Source organism: Pelophylax lessonae, assembly GCF_965119305.1.
Source record: "Pelophylax lessonae genome assembly, chromosome: 5".
Taxonomy (NCBI): Eukaryota; Metazoa; Chordata; class Amphibia; order Anura; family Ranidae; genus Pelophylax; species Pelophylax lessonae.
In genome coordinates, this window is record NC_138772.1 from 528,576,624 (window position 1) to 528,599,800 (window position 23,177).

A 23,177-nucleotide genomic window follows, 5' to 3' on the forward strand; every position below is an offset into this window, starting at 1 on the left:
TAAACGTTCATTAATCATCAGCCAAGTCAATTTTGCTCTAAACATTTCGAGAGGTATTGTTGCTGATCGCCAGGACCATGCTATCACTATTCTCGCTGCCACAAAAATAAATCGTATAAGCAATTTGGCTGCTTTGGGGGCGTCCGTCACCGCCTCCCCTAGCAACGCCTGTCGCTGGGACTTCCGCAGGTTCACGTGGGTCAAAGAATAGATAAGATTACAGATTTGTATCCAGTAACGCCATACTTTTGGACAAACCCACCACACATGATAGGCCGTCCCCTGTTGGCCGCAGCCTCTAAAGCATAGCGGAGAAGCCCCCGGGACATATGCCGCCAATCGTGTAGGAACCATATACCACCGCAGGAGAACCTTATAATTTGCCTCAATGATAGATGTATTGATAAGGGACCTAGAGGCAGCGGTAGCTAACTTATGCCAATCCGCCAGGTCCAAAGTCTCCTGCAGGTCCTCCTCCCAAGCCCCCATATAACTTAATTTTCCTGAATCAGAGGATGTCAGGATAGCATATATTTGAGAAATGTGGCCCCTAAGTTTATCAAATGGTTCACACAAGAATTCCATACGGGTTCTGCAAGCAAGGTCAGACCCGCGTTGCAGAGTCTTGACGTAGTGCATAATTTGAGCATAGTGATAGCATTTGGACTCTGGCATGTGCAACTTTTCCATCAAGACCCGTTTGGTGAAAAGACCCCTGTGGTCACAGATATCCGCTATTCGCAGCAAACCCTTGTTTGTTCACCACAAGAACGCCCGGGGCAAAGTCAGGGTTTCCGAACAAGGTTTTTTTTTTTTTTTTTAAATACACTTCACTAAATAAAAAAAAAAAAACTACACGGTAAAGTTAGCCCAATTTTTTTGTATATTGTGAAAGATGTCACGCCGAGTAAATAGATACTTAACCTGTTACGGTTTAAAATTGCGCACACTCGTGGAATGGTGACAAACGGTACTTCAAAATCTCCATAGGCAACGCATTAAAAGATTTTTACAGTTACCAGTTTAGAGTTACAGAGGAGGTCTTTTGCTAGAATTATTGTTCTCGCTCTGAAGGTTGTGGCAATACCTCACATGTGTGATTTGAACACAGTTTACATTTGCGGGCGCGACTTACGTATGCGTTTTCTTGGGTGCACGAGCACACAGGGACGGGGCGCTTTAAAAAAAATTTTGTGTTTCTATTTATTTTACTTTTCATTTTTTTCATTATTCCTTTAAAAAAAAAAAAATGTGATCACTTTTATTGCCGTCACAAGAAATTGAAAAATCTCTTGTGACCTTAATAGGCAGTGACAGGTACTCTTTATGGAGGAATCTGAAGTCTAAAAGACCCCAAATCCCTTCTTTGCACTTAAAAGTATTCAAAATGCCAAAATCTTTTTTTTTTTTTTTAAATCTGCACCTTTGGCAGCTGAGTAAACCAGAAGTGACGTCGCTTCCGGGTTACTTCATCACAGACCCGATGGAAGCCAAACCAGGTTTCGCTCGGGACTCTGACCAGCCGGCGGATGTGCAGGCTGGTCGCTCGGGTCTCCATCCCCCCCCCCCCCCCCCGGTGGGATGGGAGACCTAGGCAGAGCGGTGGAAGGCGGCGGGAGGGGGGATGTCCCCTCCCGCTTCTTGTGATAATGGCCGAGTGGCTGCTGAGCCGTATCGATTGTTATCACCATAAAGCTGACCGCCGGCTCTAAAAAACAGAACCAATATTATGCCTCTAGCTGCAGGCATCACCCCGGTTCAATCACTTCTTCAAGACAACGTACAGGTACGTCGGTTTGCGAGAAGTGGTTAAAAAAGATTAATATACTTACCTATTTGTTATCTGCTCCAAGACTAACACATGATCCTCAAGCTCTGTGTAAAGGAGTGCTTGACAACAACTCTGAATCCTGGCAATCGTGACGTCACCCATAGGCTCCCATAGCCCAGCCGTTGTCGGCACTCCCTCCTCTTCCCTGCAGCAGCCGCTCATTCACACAGGGGAGTCAGAGCTGTGGGATCACATGACCAGACCAGGGGAGTCAGAGCTGTGGGATCACATGACCAGACAGAAGGGGTTTAACATTCGGTAAGTAAACAGATTTTTTTTTTTTTTGTTAGGCAAAATAGAGAGGTGGGGGCGCATAGTTAGGGTTTTCTTCCTCTTTAATTGCCTCCTAGTGCTGTAACACCGTAAAAAATATATATAAAGTATAAGTAAAGTAGTCTCAAGTGCCTTCCTCTTACTTGTGTTATTGCCTAATCTATCTTTCTTCATTGTTAAGGTTTATTGGCGTCCAAAGCTGTTGTATTGGATAATGCAGAAAAGAAGGCACAAGCCACTCAAAAGCCATCAAAGCTGGAGGAGGTATGAAATTGGGAAAGTGTCATTCTTTTACAAGATCCCAGCAGGGACCTACATCAGGGCTGTTACTTACTCAAGCTAAAGCTAAAACTAGTGCCTGTTCTGCTACAAAACTTTTCAACTGCACAAGGGGAAAGGCAGTGTTATTTAGCTGTCTTTGTGTTGTCCAGACTCTTGTTATCTCTCCTGTACTGCTTTTGTTTAAAGGGATTCCCACCTTTAGGATTTTGTTTCCTGCACTGTTATCTAAAGGGTGAGTCCACACAGAAGTAGTAATTCAGGTTTGAATAGATCCTGGTTTCTCTCAGGGTCTCTGGCAGAGAGGTCTCTGCACCTAAATTCCCAGCTCCACCCACCTGCTACAGCCACTCTTATTTTTATCTAGTGGTCACTGATAAATACGTTTTAGGGAAAAAAAATGTGCAGAAAAATTAGAGTGATTATATAATAAACACATCATTAAAGTGGTTCTGAAGGCTCAAGGTTTTTTACTTTCATGCATTCTATGCATGAAGGCTAGAAACCTTGTCTCTGCTGCAAGCACCCCTTATACTTACCTGAGCCCCATGGTGATCCAGCAATGCGCACAAAAGCTTGGATCTCTGGGGACTCTCCCTCCTCATAGGCTGAAGAGAGAGGAGGCGGGACCGAGCCGCAGCTCCAAGTACAAATGGACACACAGAGCAGAGGCTCAGGAGCGAGCCTGCTTGGGTGATCCATTGGAAGCTGCTTGCTCTGGAGGGGCACTTGGCAGGAGGGAGGAGCTAAGAGCTCTGGGCAGGGGGCCCAAGAAGAGGAAGATCAGGGCTGCTCTGTGCAAAACCATTACACAGAGCAAGTAAGTATAACATCTTTGTTATTTAAAAGAAAAAAAAGAATTGCCCTTAATATTTCTTTAAGGCTCTCAAGTTGCAACAATTGTGGGGAAAAATATTTTTACTGTTTATTTACCTTTATGTATATGTCTTTTATAGAGGGACCCTAGATAGAAAGGGCCTTATTTATTAAAAAATTGCCCATTTTAACTAAAAAAAAAAAAAAAAAAAAAAAAAACGAATTTCATTATCTTTTAGTACAATGGGAGCAGTGATGGGCAGCAACCATATATTTTTTTATCTACGTGAGCCCCTGCAAGGTCAATCTTAGGATGTTGTCATTAGAAAGCCAACTCTGCCTAAAAACAAATATTTTAGTGTTTTGTGGACACCTGTGGATGGAATTACTCACTTTAGTGGGTCTGTAAGAAATGATTGTGGTAATATTACTCCACTGTATTTTGTGACTCCACTCTGCCCCCTAGGGCTGTCTCGCTTTGACTGTACATCCAACTGATTGACTTTACAGAAAATCTGTTGGAAATTGTGTTGCCATCAGTTTCCTTTCCAGTAGCCTAGGCAATAGGCAGAACTACAAATAGGTGCTAGGATATCTCATCACTGGGGTTCCTGAGCGATAAAGGGCCAGAATTTGATTCAACTTGCTATCAACCAAACCATACTAAACAAGAGGTTTGTTTCATACTCCTGTGAATCAAAGAACTGCAGTTAGTTCTGCACTCCTGTGACCTGTTTTTAGCCAACAGTGGGTTAAAGTCTGCTGCCAGCTGAAGTCACAGAGCCCACCCAGGCTCTGAAAAGATCCCCACCATATGGTCTGGATCTGCCGAGAAGCTTGGACTGACAGCTGCCTCGGCTGATTTAAAGACTGAGTCAGCCGCTCTGCCCCCCCCCCCCCACCACCACAGCCCAGTGCTTCAGTGAGCACTAGATTGGCAGAGCAGAGAGTCGGTCACTTAGTCACCGGCTCTCTGCAGGCTCATTACTGAGAACTGAGCGATCATAGGGGCGATAGTGGACAGCTGCAGCTAAAATCGGTGCTGCTGCCACCTAGGAGGCGAGTATGTTTTTTTTTTTTTTCCATACATATACTGTGGCAGGGCGGCCCCTAAGTCCGAAATCGCGTACCTGTATGTGATTTTCTTCTTCGGCTCTGGGGCGCGCCTCCGGAGTCGTGCTGCGATTGGACACAGCGGGAGGCAGTCAGCAGATCCGGCGGACAAACTCGGCGATCGTTTCGAGAGAGGCAGAATTGGCAGTCTACCTATGTAAACAAGGCAGATCGCCATTCTGCTGGAAAGGTACACAGAGATGTGTTTCTGCTAAGCAGGAACACGGATCTCTGTCTTCCTTCAGTTAAGCCATCCACCACACAGTAGGAAAGCACTCCCAGGGAACACATTTAAAACTCTTTAATCGCCCCTGATGTTAACCCCTTTCCTGCCCATGTCATTAGTACATTTCTTTTAGCACTGATCACTGTATTGGTGTCAATGGTCCTCAAAAAGTGTCTCTTAGTGTCACCACAAAAAATTGCTGATCGCCGCCATTACTAGTAAAAAAAAAAAAATTCCATAAATATATCCCATAGTTTGTAGACACTACAACTTTTGCACAAACCAATCAATATACACTTATTGTAGAATACATATTGGCCTAAACTGATGGAGAAATTAGATGTTTTTACATTTTTTTTTATTGGATGTGTTTTATAGCAGAAAGTAAAAAATATATATATATTTTTTTTTCAAAATTGTCGGTACTTTTTTGTTTATAGTGCAAAAACTAAAAACCGCAGAGGTGATCAAATACCACTAAAAGAAAGCTCTGTTTGTGGGGGGGAAAAGGGCATTGATTTTATTTGGGTACAGCGTTGCACGTCTGTAGAATTGTCAGTTAAAGCAGCGCAGTGCAGTATCGCAAAAAATGGCCTGGTCGGGAAGGGGGGTGAACCTTCTGGAGCTGTGGTTAAATTGTTTGACCACTTTACCACCGCCAGATGCCTTTAAATGAATAAGTAGTAGATGCTTATTTCTGCGCACTCTTTTATAAATGCAAGGTCAGAATGACTCTTGGACTGCCAGTGCACCTTTAAATGGCTGTGAAGTCAGCCGCCCTCACATAGCTCACGTCAGACACAGTGTACAGAGCCGATCTGAGTGGCTTTGTATCTTGTGATTGCTGTGATTACCAATCACAACAATCCCAGATGTAAACAGTGTAGTGTTTACATCTTAGGGCCCATCCCTTCCTTTTACAACCAAGGAGAGGGAGGAAGCAGGAAATAATAATTTAATTATTTATTAATTCCAGCAGCAAATATTCAAGGTATTCATTGGTTGTGGGATAATTTTAAACTTTATATTATGATTACATAAGGCCTGTATATTAACAACTACACCTCCCTTATCCTGCACATATGCACACTAAACTCCATCATCTCTATCCTACCACTGTATATTAAAGGTACAATAACTCCATCACCTCTTCTGCTCTCTGTGTATAATCTGTACATATACATGAATATTCCACCGCTTGCAAATAAGATTATAAATGCAAAGTGGAGATTTCCGCGCTTATGGAGGAATTGGTTGGCTGCGGCCTACCTCAGAAATATTGACTGTGTGGTCAATATTCGATAAATGGTCGCTGCCTAAAAATATTAAAGTGTGGTGGTGTAATATAAAAAAAATTCTTAATATCACAATAAAATATGGTACAATCAATTACAGAAACAGTAAACCATATATAAAATTATAAATATAAAGTGCAATAGTTTTGTTGACGGAGAATAAATGACACATTCAAGATTATAAATGCACCCATAATGATTAAAATAGTGTTCCTTTTTTATTTTTTAAATAAGCCTGCAAAGCACTGCAACTGTAATCTGTGGACTGCGGGTGCAATGTACAGGCTCTTGCAAACTATTCAGCCACAGGTCGATTTTGATGTTAGGATCTTCGGTCCCGGGGCTGGAGGAAGTATCAAAGCACTAAAAGTGTGGTAACACCACTGCAATTGTGCTCCATTGAGAACTAGGAGTCCCTCTGCTGTGGTGGCAGCTGGGGCTTGTGGTCTCCCGATTCACAGATCTCTTTGAATGGATGATGTGGTTGTGTAGGAGGACCCAGTGGTTATCAAATACCAGCAGAAGAAAGCTCAGTTCTATCAAACATGTATACAAGGGTAATTTGGACACAGTGTTGCGTGAGGGATCGGTAAACTATCACCACTGAAAGATGGTTTAGTAACAAAGGGGGTTTATACGGGCTAGTGCTTAACCACTTGCCGACCGCCGCAAGTACATATACTGCGGCGGTCAGCCCCTCACAGGCAAAGTGACGTATATATACGTCACTAGCCTGTGAGGCTCTGGGGAGCGAGCGCGCGCCGCCGAGGCACGCTCCCGCGCGGTCACGGACCCCTCCGCGCGTGTGACCGGCAGACCCGATGTCCGCCGGTCACTCAGCGATCGTCGGTGCAGAGGGAGAAAGGCAGGCGGCTGATGTAAACAAGCCACCTGTCATTCTCCCCTGTGTAGGAATAGTGATCATACGGTTCTACTATGTAGGACCGTTGATCACTGTTCCTACACCTCAAGCCACAGCCAATCACAGTTAGAATCACGCCCCTAGAGACACACATAACCCCTCCCTCTCAAAAAAAAAAAAAAGTTAACCCCTTCACTGCCAGTGTAATTTTACAGTAACCGTGCATATGTATAGCACTGATTACTGTAGAAATGTCACTGGTAACCCCAAAAGTGTCAAAAATGTCAGTCAAGGGTCCGATCTGTCTGCCGCAATGTCGTGGTACCGCAAAAAAATCGCAGATCGCCGCCATTACGCGTTAAACCGTTAAAAAAAAAAACAACAAAAATGACAAAAATCTTTCCCTTTGTTAGTAAACGCGATAACTTTTGCGCAAACCAATCAAAATACGCTTTTTGCGATTTTTTTTTTTTTTTTTTTTTTTTTTTTTTTTTTTTACCAAACATATGTAGCATAAATTAAATTGGCCGAAAATGTTAAAAAATTTTGATTTTTACATTTTTTTTGGGGGAATTTCATATAAAAAATTTGAAAAATATTGTTATTTTTGCAAAATTGACGCTCCTTTTTTGTTTATAGCGCATGATCAAAAAATCGCACAGGTGATCAAATACCACCAAAAGAAAGCTCTGTTTGTGGGAAAAAAAGGACGTCAAATTCGTTTAGGTACAGCGTCGCACGACCGCGCAATTGTCCGTTAAAGTCACGCAGTGCCGAATCGCAAAATAGGCCCTGGTCAGGAAGGGGGTAAAATCTTCCGGGGCTTAAGTGGTTAAGTGGGGTGAATGAACTATGTCAGGGTCGAATCGAAGTATGGGAGATTTTCAGAGGCTCAAGTTCCTTTTATCATTTATGTTGCTTCAGTCATGAGTCATCAACCCAGCACATGTAAATAACTAGTGATAATGGAACTTACGACCTGCATAATTCTTTTTAGGACAGTGACTTACTGAATACTGGAACAGAGATCAGTTGCAAAGCTGTGGACTGCTTTACTGCTTGAGGTAGTAATGTCAAAAATGATGGAATTTTATAAATGAGTGGATTATTAAAGACTAAGAAAGGGATATTTTCATCCAAGGAATTAAACTGAGGTCAGCAAAGAATTTGTTTCTTCCATTGTGATATAGAAGATTTTGTTTTTCCATCCTCTGAACTGGATGGAACATGATGGATATCATCTTTTCACAGCCTTTATTGTGCTTTAATGTACAGCAGCTATGCAAGACTCAGACTAAATCCATTCCGTAGCAATTAAAATGAAATCCTAGGTTTAAAGAGGACCTGAACTGTGGAAGCTGTCCTCAAAAATGTAATACGAGGGCAAATGACTAATTACCAGTATTGACTATGGTCTCCCTTATGTTTTCCCCATTACTGGAAATGAAAACAAAGTATGCAGCGCTTGATATGACAATCACAAAATCAGTCACTAAAGACAGTAATGATTTGCACAATACATCAAAGTAGACTGTAAAACGATATGAGAAAAGTCCATGGGGGAAAGGAATCCAATAAGAAGTCGAAGATATAGGTGATGAATTAGAAGATGTGACCTCCACCAAACACCAACATTAATGGCCTTTTACCAAAACCATAAGATCCCCATTACAGGGATCTTAATGCGCTTATGACAAGGACTCCTCACACACCACGGTAGATGAACAAAAATGAAATCTCCTCCAACAGGAAATGCCTCTGCATGCTCAAAATCGATCCTCTCATGGGGGTGATAATAGATCCAATGGCATATAAAAGAAGAAAAGACTCCTCATGGTGCAGTATACTCAAACACAAGCACTTTAATGTAGGAAAAGCCAATGTAACACTCACATTTTGATCGATAAAAACAGGCATCAAAGGTCAATATCCTGTGGGGGACTCGAAAGTGGACAGTGTGGTAGCTTTAGCCTGGTAACCTCTGATCGAAGGCAGAAGAACGCTGCAAGGTGATCACAGGGCGGACGTTACCGGTCCCCTACCTGTTTCGTCAAATCCTGACGTCATCAGGGGGCGTGAAATAATAGAGTATCTGACTGCTAGGTTATACTGCCACCTAATGGAATATTGGACACAGGCAAATAAAAAAAAAAAAAATGTATACCAGCTCAGGATAACCTCTACTGCTTCCAGTATGTTTTTTTATTTTTTGCTGGTGTCCTAAGATGGACATCTATCCATGTTTTACAAGATTTTTTGTTTTAATCAAGATTCCTGACTACATTGCTGCTTGAGCTGGTCTCTACATGGCAGCTATCCAGATCAGCCCTTCCTCAATCCGACTTTGGACTGCCTTACCTGGATCCCACTGGACTGGACATTGCAGGGCTATCTTGAAATGTAACCTTTGCACACTGGGTCCGCTTGTGGCAATTTCCTGCCAATAAAAGTTAGCTATGGAGAATTTTCCAGGTTTGTGAGTAGGCAGTATGGGGTGAGCATCAGGGGATACCTCGTATTTGCTCAATAGAGCGCCTTCAAATTTCCTTCTTCCCTTTGTATTTACCATGGAAGGTGTTAACACTTAGGGATTTATTGCTGACTTCAGTGTGTGAAGTGTCATGTTCTGCCTTCCAATCATTCAGCATTAAGGAAGCATCTTCCTGCTCCTGCTCTGGCTTGCAAAAGCCATGTGGAACTTCTAAAGTCTGTTCCTATTGCCTGTCTACAGTGATTTGGATCACCTCCCACCGCCTGACCCTGTGCCTACTAGCAGTTGTTGGGTTATCAGTAAGTATCTGAAGCCCTGCCTCATACCTTGAGCTTTGTTGCCTTCCTACCTCTTGGTTGTAACATGTCTGAGTTTAGACACAGGGTAGCAACGCTGCTGTACCGAGTGCTGTCTCCTCTGTTCCTTACAAGGAGGATTTTCCTGTAATCATGCAGGATTTTATAGGCGAAATAGTATATCTTTTTGCTGACTTCAGAAGTCACCGGTGCACTCCTGTGCCTCTGGCTGCATATTCTCTTTCTGATTTGCCCACTGTCTAAGTGACCTTTAAACCTGAAGGGCATATGGGTTATCCTCATAGCTCTCCATTGGTCTAGATGGATGTTGCACTCTTACCTGATAAGACCCTGGCAGATGCTCCTTAGGCTCTTCCAGATTGTCTGGATCTTCTGTCTTTAGGACCAATTTTGGTAAAAAAGTGTAGCGCTAAAATAATATAACATGAGTAAATGATACACTGACAATGAATCATCATCAAGAGGGATGAAAAAAATGTCCAAGGAAAATATAGTGAATAAAATCCCAAAAAAGCAATAAAAAAGAAATTTATGGTGAAAGTCCAAAATAGATCCAAGTGAAAATACTGTGAAAGCGATCCTTCCTGTGACACCCAGGGGATGTGTGGGATGGGGACACCACAGCACACAAGTAATGGGAGCAGCTTACCAGAGCGCCATGGCTACTCAAATGAATGAGAAAGCCTCACCAAGCAAAGGGATGTTTCACATAAAACTCAATGAATCCAAGGGAAAGTGGATAGTACCATGGAACGATCAATTCCTCTTAGTCACTCCGTGTTGATAATGGTACGAAACAAGCAGGCACATATATATGGCAGCTGAAGATCCGACCGCGGCATCCCGTGTGTATCCAGTCAGCATAGAAAGCGGTAGAAAGGCAGTAGGCCGGCTCAGTAAGGGGGCGTGTGGACGTTATGTCTGGAGTCGCCGATGCGTTTCGTCATCAAAAAACGTCGTCTGGGATGTTGCACTCTTACCTGATAATACCCTGGGCGGATGCTCCTTACCCTTTTTCAGATTGTCTGGATCTTCTGTCTTTAGGACATATTTGCCATCCTTCTTCACAGTTGCTGGCTTAGACATGGCTGTGGAACCACAGGTTCTGAGGGACAGATGCATCTTAGTTTTTTTTTTTTCCCCCCACAATGCTGCAAGCTAGGAAGACTACCTCCCACAAGGTCTACCACCGTACCTGAATTGCATACCTTGCTTGGGATGAGGTGAGAGGTTTTAAACCCAGGAAATTCTCAGTTGGATATATCCTTACCTTGTTATAGTTTGGTATTTGGCCCTAGGCCTTCAGTAAGGGTCAGGTCTCTGCTCTTGTGATCTTGTCCAGACACCACTAGCTTCCCATTTTTTGCTCAACAACTTTGTGCTTGGGTGCCTCTCGTATGGCTCCCCCTGTTCGCTCCTTTGTAACTCTGTGGGATCTAAATTCGGTGCTCTCAGTGCTTCAAAAACCACCTTTTGAACCTATTGGAGATATTCTTCTTTCCACTCTTACAAATATGGCTGCATTTCTTGATATCACCACTGAGTTCATGACTTTGTTGTAAAAAAAAATAAATAAATAAAAACACCTTTTGGTCTTGTACAAGGAAAAGATGGTGTTAGGGCCCAGAACTTCCTTCTTACCGAAGGTAGTTTAGGCTTTTTACCTCAACCAGGGTATTAGGGTATTGTTTCGTTTGTCTAATTCCAGTTCAACAGAAAATGTCTATTCATTTCCTGGATGTAATTCGTGCTGTTGGAGTTTATCTTTTAGCCATTGCTTCCTTCGGAAAGACTGGCTTTCTCATTCCTATTGGTCTCTGTAAAGGGGAACCAGCTTCTCATTCCACTATTTTTCAGTGGCCTGGGCAGACCTTCATTTTAACCTATGGTCTCAAGGATCAGGTACCATCCTTTCCTATTTAGGCACACTCAACTAGATCTGTATGTGCATTTTGGGCTTTTCTGCATCAGGCTACTGTTTTGACATCTGGACTTATGTTCACATGTTCCCTAAGTTCTACTAGAAGGTTGTTCAGGTCTCATCTGATGCCAGCTCAGACATAAGGCCCTTCTGGCAGCTTTTTGAGCTATAGAAAATCCCTAAATCTGTTGTCTTTGTGGGCCTGTTAGCATTTTGTTTGCTGTTGCCTACCCTTTAGTGGTATTGCTTTTTGACGTCCTGGCAGTATATGACTTCCTGTGTCCCTCAGTGGGCAAGAAAGAAAATAAGATTTTTGTACTCCTCCAAAAAATATTTTCATGGAGTCCGTTGAGGGATGCAGATCGCACCACTCTGTGTTGATCATGCTTTTGGTACTGATTGACTCAAAAACTGAGACATGCTGGAAATAGGAGGGGTTATCGTGGGCTGGCCTGCAATTTGTTTTGTTTGCCAGTGTCCAGTCCTGCAGACAGTATAACCAGGCAGTGTATGCCTTCTGGTGCCCCACAATGGACTCCAAGAAAAAGATTTTACGTTGTGTAAAAAAGTCCTATTTTGATTACCTACTTGTAAAATCCCTCAATTTGAGTCCATTGAGGGGCACATGAACTGATTCAGTAAACACCTGGTTATATAGCTCTACTCTTAAGTGAACTGGATGCTAGGCAATACAATTTTAAACCAGTCCCTGATGCCTATGTAATCCTTCCTATATTCATCATGCTTCAGTTTGTTGCAAGCAGTATGAGAATACTGGTCATAACAGATAAGGGTGGGGCGCTGGGTTCCTTAAAGCAGAAGTAAGCCCTCCTATCATTTTCAGTTAAGGAAGCTGCCATCTTGGCCTCTGTTTAATCTCCAACTGCCATGATGTTGCACATGTGATCAGTTAGGAAATCAGCCATTGGATGGTTTGACAGTTTAGTTGAGAGCATAAGCAATATGACAGTTACATTCCTGGCACATGCCAGAAATGTAAGGCATCGTTACACTATGGTGTTTGAATAGCGGGCAGAATCGCAGCGATTCCTCCCCGCGATCCGGAACGCCATAGTGTGAATGTAGCCTGTTTTTTTTTTCTTTTTTTTTTTAATTGTTAAATAGATGGGTTTATTTTCACTTTAGTGACCTCAAAGTAAGTGGTTTTTACTGGTAAGTACAAAATCTTGTTTTCTCTCTCATCCATTGAGGAAGTATTTAAAGTGGTTCTAAAAGATAACCTTTTTTTTCTCTAGCGCTCATTGACAGACGTAGTCCTCGGTGATACACCACCTTCGGGTTATGTTGCCTCCACAGGAGCAGGACTAGACAGGAAATTAAAAAGCTCTGGCCACACCCTATGGGCAGTCCCAGAGGGTATATCCTCTCTCTCTCTGCCTCAGCAAATCAGTTATTTTCTGTCTAGTTAGGAGTAAGGACCTAGATACCTTGCTGGGATCTTAGGTCCTGGCAAGATTTTTTTCTTAAAGGATTTTTTAGACAGCTTTTTTTCTCCAGTGTTCCTGTGAGATCTTCAAGCAAGAAAGCTGAACTGGGCGACGGGCTGGATGTTGAGATCCGGTGGTCACCCCAGTTCAGCCTACGAGCGCGTGCAGGCCATAGCTCCGCGCTGGGTCGGCCGCGACAAAGTCCCATTAAAGGACTGACCCCGCGAGTTAAACGTCTCGCTGAAACGCCAAAGACCATGAGTCACGGCGTCCATATCGGTCGACAGCCCTCCCGCCCCGGTGGAGAGGGGTACTGTCAGGAGTTGGTGCCCGCCTGGTTCCGGTATGGTGAGTAGTATGTTCCCCCTTTTCCCCTGACGGGTCTTGTGGTGAACGCGGGCCCCTCTCTGTATGGTAAGATAGAGTCCCTCTCTATCCTATAAATGACACAGATCCTCCTACTTTGAGTGTGATTTTATGTGCAAAAAGCCAGGAGGCTTGGTTTGGGAGCTAACAATCTAATTGTATACATGTTAAAAAGATTATAATCTGTGGCATTCTGGGAATCTTACGGTGATAAGAATAAGCTACCTACCAGTCAGAAGCCACGGACATGTAGACTGCCTTCCTAATCAGATCTCCAGCTATTAGCAGGCCTCCCGAATGGCCATGCGGTCCGCCAGGGCCGGTACCGCCAACCACGCCAAATCCCCATGCAGAGAGAGTGTTGTGTGCCCTGCAGCACACCGCTATTCAGTACAGGCCGCCGCCATTTTTTTTGCTGGATCGCACGAGCCGCCATTTTGGCGTAGCCTCGTGTCTCCAGCATGGGGGCGGCCATGTTTGAGGTGATCCAAACACCTCGTGGAGCTAGGGGAGGCGCCGGAAGGCGTGCAGAGGGGCGGAGCCGCCTCCTTTCTTCCTGGGCAGCCAGCCAAAAGACTTCCTGTTTGTCAAGACAGCGCTGTAACCTGTTGCAGTTAAACTCTGAGCATCAAGTGGTGAGCCTGGGGGTCTATCTCTCTCTCTCTCTCTCTCTCGATCGATAGGGATCCCTAGCAGGTAACACTAAGGGGCTTTTTGTGGCGCTGGGGGTCTGAAAAAAAAAAAAAAAAAAAAAGTTTTTTATTTTTGAATTATATTATCCAGGAAGTGACGAATTATCATGGACCCTGCCACACATATTCCCCCACCTGTTTCCCTCGAGGGGGCCACGGGACCCGCCGGTGCACAGAGTGTAGAGTCATTTACAGCAATTTTGGAGTCTATGGTGGCTCGGGTGGAGGCGGCCTGTCAGGGACGGGGGTCAAGGAAGCGACCCCCGCCTACCCCTATACTATCTGACACCTCTGACTCTGATTCAGAGATGGTCACTGCAGTTGCAGGTTCCTCTGCAAAGGCTGTTATCCCAGGTAAAGCCCCCTCAGACAGTGAGGAGGACGCTTCTTCTCCTGCTATAATTCAGGAAGAAGCATTGGTGGACGCACTAGTTGTGGCAGTGCAGGAAACCTTAAAACTTGAGGCTTTACCGGCAGAGGCAACTGAAACAGAGATTCCTTTTGGTACTAATAAGCCCATCAAAACGGTGAAGGTTTTTCCTGTACCCAAATGTTTCGGTAATCAGATTAAAGGAGAATGGGAGCATTCTAAACGTACCTTTACTATTTCCAAGCGTATTGCTAGACGCTATCCGTTTGAGGAATCCATCATTAAGAAATGGACGGTACCACCAGTGGTGGATCCACCTATTTCCAGGCTGAATAAAGCCACGGTTATCCCAGTGGAGGACACTTCGTCCTTTAAGGATCCGGTGGATCGAAAGATGGAAGCAGAGTCCCGCACCATCTTCTCTCTGATAGGGTCAGCATTTAGACCAGTAATTGTTATTGGTCTAGTTTCCCAGACACTTACGGAATGGGCGAAAATGGTACGCCAAGACCTTAGGGGAAAAGATATTCCCCAGGAGACATCTGATTTGATGGAACAGATTATACAAGGGCTACAGTTTATCTGTGACACAGCCTTGGACACTACTCCCTTATTAGGGCATGCATCTATGTCAGCGGTGATCCTCAGACGTGTGCTGTGGTTAAAATGCTGGTCAGCTGACCTAGGTTCCAAAAAGACCTTGACAAATCTCCCTTTTCAGGGGAATCGTCTATTTGGGGCCAACCTAGATGAAATCATCAAGGATGCCACTGGGGGCAAGAGCACTTTTTTGCCACAGGCTGCTAAAGCTAAGGGACCTCGCAACAAGCGAGGACCTTTCTTTACCGCCCATAAAGGGCGCCCGGCTGGTACTAGCGGGAAAGGCAAGACTCCTCCAGGAGGGTTCAAGAAGGGCTGGTCGGACAAGCAGAGGACCAACCCAGCCAAACCCGAAGCAAAGGAGTACACAGCCTGAAGGTGCGCCCCCACCCGGTTTCAGGGTGGGGGGACGTTTTCACCGGTATTCAGGACATTAGATCGAGCTTCAACCACTACTACCGGTGCGATTCTTCCCTTCCAACATTTAAGTACTACAGGAAGCGGTAGTTACCGTTCCCTGAATAGATCTTTTCCTTTACCTTTTCCTAAGATTAGTCCCTATACCTCACAGGAATCGGATCTGGTTGACCAGATAGGCCAAGTAGACTTCGGTCCCTGAGGTTCAACCAGAAAAGATCACCCTTCCTGATAACAATCAGGTATCTGATAAATGTGTGGGAACAGAAAACGACCAGACTTTCTCGGATGGTCGGGGCCAGATACATCTAGGGACGCCTGGTTCAGATTCTATCAGCGCCAGTGGTCCTAGAAATTCTAGGCTGGCCTCCTCAAGCCGGCCTGGCCGACTTGGACATGCTAGTTGCAGATGTTCCGTGGGAACTTCGTCTCAGGGAGTGTCTGTGGTCTCAAGGACCAATTTACCATCATGCTTTACAGTCGCTGGGTTTAATGGCCTGGCCATTGAGACCCAAGTACTGAAGGACAGAGGTTTGTCTACTTCAGTCATTCCTACCCTTATTAAAGCAAGGAAAGCGACTTCCAGCAAGGTCTATTATCACACATGGAAGACTTATATTGCGTGGTGCGAATCTTTAGGATTTCCTCCACGTACCTATTCGGTGACTCGAATATTGGCCTTTTTGCAACAAGGGGTTGAGCAGAAGCTAGCCTTGAGCACCATCAAGGGTCAAGTTTCAGCATTAGCAATCTTCTTTCAGAAACCTTTAGCTACCAAGTCCTTAGTGCGTAATTTCATCCAGGGGGTGCGGCACCTGGCTCCTCCAGTCCGCGCGCCCTTACCGCCCTGGGATCTTAATTTGGTTTTGTCGGTTCTACAGAAACCTCCCTTTGAAAACATCAGGGAGATTCCCTTGCTTACTTTATCCCAGAAGGTGGCCTTCTTGGTGGCTATTACTTCTGCTCGCAGGGTGTCAGAACTGGCTGCATTATCATGCCAGTCCCCATACCTAGTGATTCATAGGGATAAGGTAGTACTTCATCCTAAGCCATCTTTTCTTCCTAAGGTGGTTTCAGATTTTCATCTGAATGAAGATATTGTACTACCTTCCTTGTGTCCTCAGCCCAAGCATCATCGGGAACATGCGTTGCATTCCTTAGATGTGGTTCGGGCAATCAGGGTATACCTGAAAGCTACGGAATCATTCCGTAAGACGGATTCACTTTTTGTGATCACGGATGGCCCCAGAAATGGTTTGCCTGCATCTGCCGCGACCATTGCCAAATGGATTAGACAAACGGTGGTACAGGCTTATTCTATTAAGGGTCAGAGTCCTCCGTTCCCTGTTAGGGCACACTCCACTCGAGCGCTCAGTACTTCCTGGGCCTTTCGCCATCAGGCGTCAGTGGTCCAGGTATGTAAGGCGGCCACCTGGTCGTCGGTACATACCTTTACAAAATTCTATAAAATTCATGTGACGGCATCGGCGGATGCCTCATTTGGCCGCAAGGTTTTGCAGGCCGCAATTTGAGGAGACCGGTGGTCTACCTCGAGGGTTTTTTTCTGTTTGAAAAAAAAAAAAAAAAAAAATTTTCTCTTTTTTGTTGAGTCTCATCATTAAGGATGAGCATTGTAAACTTCTAGTTGGCACCGGTTGGGCCTTCTAGATTGGGATTTGATTTCCATTTTCCCACCCCTCATTTGTGATACTGCTCTGGGACGTCCCGAAGGTGGTGTATCACCGAGGACTACGTCTGTCAATGAGCGCTAGAGAAAAATGGATTTTTGTAAAATCTTACCGTAAAATCCTTTTCTCTTACCTCATTGACAGACGTAGTCCCCGCCCCTCTGTTTTTGAGTTGGGTTGGGTTAAAATCTCTAAAGACTGCTTTTTCACATAACTGATTTGCTGAGGCAGAGAGAGAGAGGATATACCCTCTGGGACTGCCCATAGGGTGTGGCCAGAGCTTTTTAATTTCCTGTCTAGTCCTGCTCCTGTGGAGGCAACATAACCCGAAGGTGGTGTATCACCGAGGACTACGTCTGTCAATGAGCTAAGAGAAAAGGATTTTACGGTAAGATTTTACAAAAATCCATTTTTAACCTAAAATAAAAAAAAACCTATACTTACCTTCTCTGTACAGTGGTATTGCACAGAGCTGCCCTGAACCTCTTTTTCTGGGGTCCCCTGCTTCAGTTCTGTGTTTTTTTTTCTCTTCTGTGTCTGCCGCCATAGAAAGCCTATTGCTAAGGGAGCAGACGTGCAGGCTCGCTCCAGGGCTGGGCTATGTGTGTCTCCACAGACACACACAGCATGGCTTGGCCCAGCCGCCGACTTTCTGCTCACAAGAGTTGATTGACAGCAACGGGAGCCAGTGCCTCTGCTGCCTCTATGTTCTGTGAATGCAAGGAAAACAGAGAGCCACTACAGACAGGGACAGTGCTGAATAGAGTGAGGACTTGTGTTAGTATTTGGGGGGGGGGGGGGCACTACTGTTACTGTGACATTTTTTACCATAATGCAGGGAATCTACCAGCAGTCATTGATTGAACCGAGGAAAAAACACAAGCGCCATCTGAGTGCAGTATCAAGTATTTATTATGGCAAAAGTTTACATGTTCTCACACTTGAGTAAAGGACAAGGCTTCTGGCTTTGTATGTCAAAAAGTCCCCTGGAGGGAGGGATGCATCAGGATGGCCTCGGTGGCTGCTCTAGACCGGGACATGACTGACGGATGTCAGCCTCTCCGTGGCTTGGCACATAGTCTGCGAGGCTTCTCCTGTGATCGACTTCCGGGTGCAGGGGGGTAACCAAGGCGACGCGTTTGCGGAGCATGCGCTCCTTCTTCAGGCCTGACATCCATCTGCCGTGTCCCCGTCTAGAGCAGCCGCCGAGGCCATCCTGATGCATCCCTCCCTTCAGGGGACTTTTTGACATACAAAGCCAGAAGCCTTGTCCTTTACTCAAGTGTGAGTACATGTAAACTTTTGCCATAATAAATACTTTATACTGCACTCAGATGGCGCTTGTGTTTTTTCCTCAGTTATTGCTCAAGCCCCTTCTTCCTTGAACACTGAGCAGCCGTCCAATAGAGCCAGCACACATCTCCAGTCAACTCAAAACCATCGCATTGACTTGTTTAATCCCTTGATGGACTATTTGTACTATATTTATTAGTATTGACTTGCCACTTATCCTGCTATCCCCATTCCATCACCCACAAGGGTCAGCTCCTGCCTACTCTGCGCCAGTATGATTTATTTTGGTGAAGTCGTTGATTGAAGACCGCTTTTCACACCCTTGAACAGTAGAGCTGGAAACAGGCATTCATTCACTTTGCACACTAAGCTTCTATAGGCTATAGGGGCTGCATAGTGTCCACTTCCCCTGAAGGTGGCTCTATACAGTATACCATTGCTATTGAATCAGCATCTGTACCTCAATGGGCGATTTAAGAGTATTAAAAGTATTGCCAGAATTATTAAATGGAGATGATTGAAATAATAATTTTGAAGTGCTGGATGTAAAATGCCATTTTTATTCCAAGTCTTCTTCAATATCTAGAATAGAAGAAATTCAATTTAAAGGAGGCTATTATGGTGTGGAAAATACCAATATACAGTAAAAACTATCATAACTTTATTACGTATGCTGTATTTTCTCACTAAAAGCAGAGCACTCTGCTATAAAGCTTAGCTTTTTGCTAAAAATCAGGCTCCAGCATATATTTTCCGATTCCCTGTCATAGAATATGTTCTCTTGGGCCAGGGCCACCTCTGGCTCCCAGGATGTGGTATAAAAGTGGCCTATCCCCCACAGTTCAAGGGGCATTTACTAATCCGCCTGGCTGTGCCCCTTGAGCCCTGGGGAAGAGACCACTTTCACGCCATCCTAGGAGCCCAGAGGTAGCTCTAGCTTAAGAGGAAGCGTTCTCTGTCAGGAAAGCAGGAGATCTTCATGTTTTCAATCAAGGATGTAGGTTCAAGGCTTTTGTAAGGTTAACAAACTATCCACATATGAGATATATGCTTCATTATCTGTACATGTTTCCATAAATACAATATGAATATATACGTTGCAGCTTTGAAGTGGTTTGAAACTACCTTGACCTACCTACCATAACCTTGCCATATTTTTATTCAGCCGGTGGCTGGCTTTCTCATGAGTGCGCTCTGAGTGGTTTATGAGCCGCTGGAACACTACCCCCCCTCCCGCCGTTTCCACTGTTGTGCCCAAGAAATGATACAACGGTACGGCCGGCTGTTTACAGAGGGGATAAAAGACTAAATCATCTTTGATCACCTCTATGGCATTGAAGGACCAGAGCAATGTCATGATGTCACTTCCGGTCCAGGGTGACTTATAAACAATGATTTTTTTTTTTTTTTTAAAGCAATAATCACATTTTTAAAAATCTTTTGCTTTTTAGGGTAGAGGAGAGATTTGGGGTCTTATTGACCCCAGATCTCTCCATAAAGAGGACCTGTTACCCTTATTTCTATTACACGGGATGGTTACATTCCTTTTAATAGGAATAAAAGTGATAAAAAATAAATAAATAAGGGGACGGTGTAAAAATAAAAAATAAACTAAATAGGAAAAAAAAAAAATTAAAGCACCCCATCCCTCTGTGTTTGCGCACAGAAGCAAACGCATGCGTAGGTCGCTTACGCATATGTAAACGGTGTTCGCACCACACGTGAGGTATTGCTGCAACTGTTAGAGCAAGAACAATAATTATAGCGCTAGACCTCCTCTGTAACTCTAAACAGGTAATCTGTGTACGTTTTTAAAGCATCACCTATGGAGATTGTCAGGTACCTTAGTTTGTCGCCATTCCATGAGTGTGAACAATTTTAAAGCTTGACAAATTAGGTATCTATTAGCGTAATATTCATATCGTACAAAAGAATTGGGGTATAATATTGGGGTTGATTCACTTAGAGTTAAATAACGGCAACTAAAAATGCAGTAAATCAGTTGTGAAAGTTCAGTTCACTAAGAGACTTGACCTTTAATGGTCCCTAATGACAATTTTAGGAGCACCCCTACCTGAAGAAAAGCAAGAATTTTACCAATAACATACTTACAAGAATGCCATTTTTTGGATTCACACCAAGAGACATAGTATTTCCAAACTCTATAATAAATTCTCCTAGAGACGGGCTTAACAACTGATGACTCATTAGCTGTCAGTGGGCTTCCCGACTAACAGCTGAATGTAAAAAATCGGCTATTAGTGGGGAAGCCTGCTGACTGTTGAGGAGTCATTAGTTGCTAAGGATGCGGCGGCCAGCTTCCCAGCCCGCTGCTTAGGAACCAGCTATTTTTCAAAGAACAGCCTGGGAGTTCCCTGACCCCCAGGCTTTTTTTTGACAAATACCACATGTGATACCGCCAGCTTAACCCTGGTGGTAATTATTGGATGGTTTTTAACGCTCTGGTCCGTTTGTTAATTTGACTTAAGAGCTTTTTTTATGCAGTATTTACTGGCAGTTTTGTTTTTCAAAAAATACAGAATCTTTTTTTTTTTTTTTTTTTCCGGTGACTTGGATTTAGTTTACCGCATTCAATAATTTATGCAAATGAGTAATATGATACCCTTATCGCATGCGGTAAACGTTAGTGAATCAACCCCACTGTGTTTTGTTTTCTTTTTTTAGTTCATTAGTATATTTCTCTTTCGTTCATTGGGTTATACTGCCCCCTACAATAGTAGAACACTAGGCAGGAAAAAGCTTGACTACGCCTATAGGCAGCCCCAGGGGGTATACACCCGCACTCAGCTATAGGCACTCAGTTTTTTTCTGCCTAGTCAGGAGTAGGGACCTAGTTCCTTGCTGGGATCTCTGGTCTTGGCAATTTTTTCCTTTTTAAATAGATTTTTTTCCTATATTTGTTATTTTGTTCTTGTGAGAATCTACTATCTACTATCAACTGTCAGACCGGGCGACAGACTAGATTATCTAGATCCAGAGGGTCCCACCAGTCTGGCCAGCGAGCACGTGCAATCCTCAGCTTTGCCAGGTTGCTCGTGACATAGCCCCACTGGAAGGGGGTTGGCCTGCAAGTTAAACGTCTTGAGAGGGTGCATACGACCTGGCCTCGGCCTGAGCTGCAGCGTTTCTCTTGGCCGACCGCCACCCACATCCCGATGGAGTGGTGGTTTGTCAGGAGCAGTGCCTACCCTGATCCTGGTATGGTAAGTAGCTGTCCCCCCTCTACCCCTGAAGGTTTTTGGGGTGGATCTGGGCTCCTCCCTGGGATGGTGGGACCCCCGAGTCCCCCCCCCCCCAGCCCTTTAAAAAATAGTGGGTCTTCAGGCCCACACCCCCTCTCCCTGGGTGAGGTTATGAGCTGACTTTTGCCACATGCTCCTAAGGGTGCTTGTTTGGAGTTGCTGCTGACCAGGTTTTTCCTAGTGCACAATGGGGAGTTGAGCAGGGTTCCCTGCTACCCTGGGGGTTGTTGACTAGGACAGGGATGTCCTCTGGGCTCCCTGCTGCTGTTGTTGGGCTGGGGAGCAGATGGTTTGGCATCCGCAGGTCCACGCCTCAGGTGGACGAATCCAGCCCCAAATTTAGGCCACGGCTTTGCGGCCTACTGGTCGGGAGCTATGTGGGGCGGCCCCAGTGAGGGTGGCTGAAGCCACTACCCTCCATTTGGACATCCACCCTCCCCTCTGCTGCCCTTGGGTGGTCAGAGCCTGGCAGGGATGAGTGTACTTGTGGCTGGGCCTCCACACAAATTGAGGCCACGACTTGCGGCCTCCTAGGCTATGTGGCAGAGTCAGCCTCTGTTGGGGGCCCAGTGAGCCTGGCGGGGATGAATGTACTTGCGGCTAGGCCTCCACACAAATTGAGGCAATGACTTGAGGCCTACTAGGCCCTGTGGCCAACTTGGCACCTTCCTTGGAAGGGGTGGCGCTGTGGAGGCGGTTTAATTTTTGATAGCAACCATGCCGGCATTATTGTGGAGGGCACCTACCTAGCGCTGCGGGACCATCAGGATACCCTGCCTGCGCATCTGCATCACGGCGGGGGATTTTTCCTATTGTGCGGGCCTCTATGGAGGGGTTTGGATGGTGACCCCTTTTTGCGAGGTTCAGTAGGTGGTCTATTCGTGGACCCAGTGTTGGCGTCCCCCCTTTGGGGATCACAGTGGGTGGTCCTCCCCTGCTTGTTATTTTTTTCTGGTTGACCTTATTATATAGCGTCCACTTTCCTCCCCCGCCTCATCTGTCCATCAGATCCTGAATCTGTTTGGGCCGCCGCGGAGGCGAGTCACCTTACTGGGTATGCGTCCACGCACCCTGAGTACTCAGAAATTTTAAACATGGCGGAGATACTGCGTTGGATGCGCCGGTCTCTTTTGGCACCACAGGTCCTCCACTGTGGTGGGTGTGTTCCCCTTTCCCGCTTACTTTCACAACATTGTCACATAACAGTGGGGTTGTCCAAAACGCACCCTAAGCGTTTTGCTTTGCGGTATCCTTATAGGGATTCCGTGCTTAAAAATTGGACGACCTAACGACGGAGGAGCTTCTTCTGCAAGCAGAGTCTCTGACTGCTCTGATGGACACCTTGCAGATTACTCTGTGATCTCTGAGGGAGTTTGGTTGGATTCTGAACCTTCAGACGTCTGCTCTGGTTCCCTCCACAAAATTGGACTATGTGGGTGGATTCAGCCTCAACCAGAATGTTTCTTCCTCTGGAAAAACTCCAGAATATGCAGGAGGCAATTCAGCTTCTGTTGTCTAGCAGACGGTCATCCCTCTAGGCTTGCATGCGGGCGCTGGGCCCGATCGTCTCTACCTTCGAGGCGGTTCCGTTTGCACAGTTCCACACAAAATCTCTG

At 45.1% G+C, this 23,177-nt stretch overlaps 1 protein-coding gene across 1 annotated transcript in view; it reads left to right on the forward strand.

Annotated features, from left to right (window-relative positions):
• PHF20L1 (PHD finger protein 20 like 1) overlaps positions 1 to 23,177 on the forward strand; it is a 255,783-nt gene that overhangs the window by 99,620 nt on the left and 132,986 nt on the right. The window contains exon 8 of the mRNA XM_082259569.1: positions 2,286 to 2,368. Within this exon, the coding sequence (XP_082115695.1) occupies positions 2,286 to 2,368 (83 nt within the window). The remainder of the gene's footprint in view (positions 1 to 2,285; positions 2,369 to 23,177) is intronic.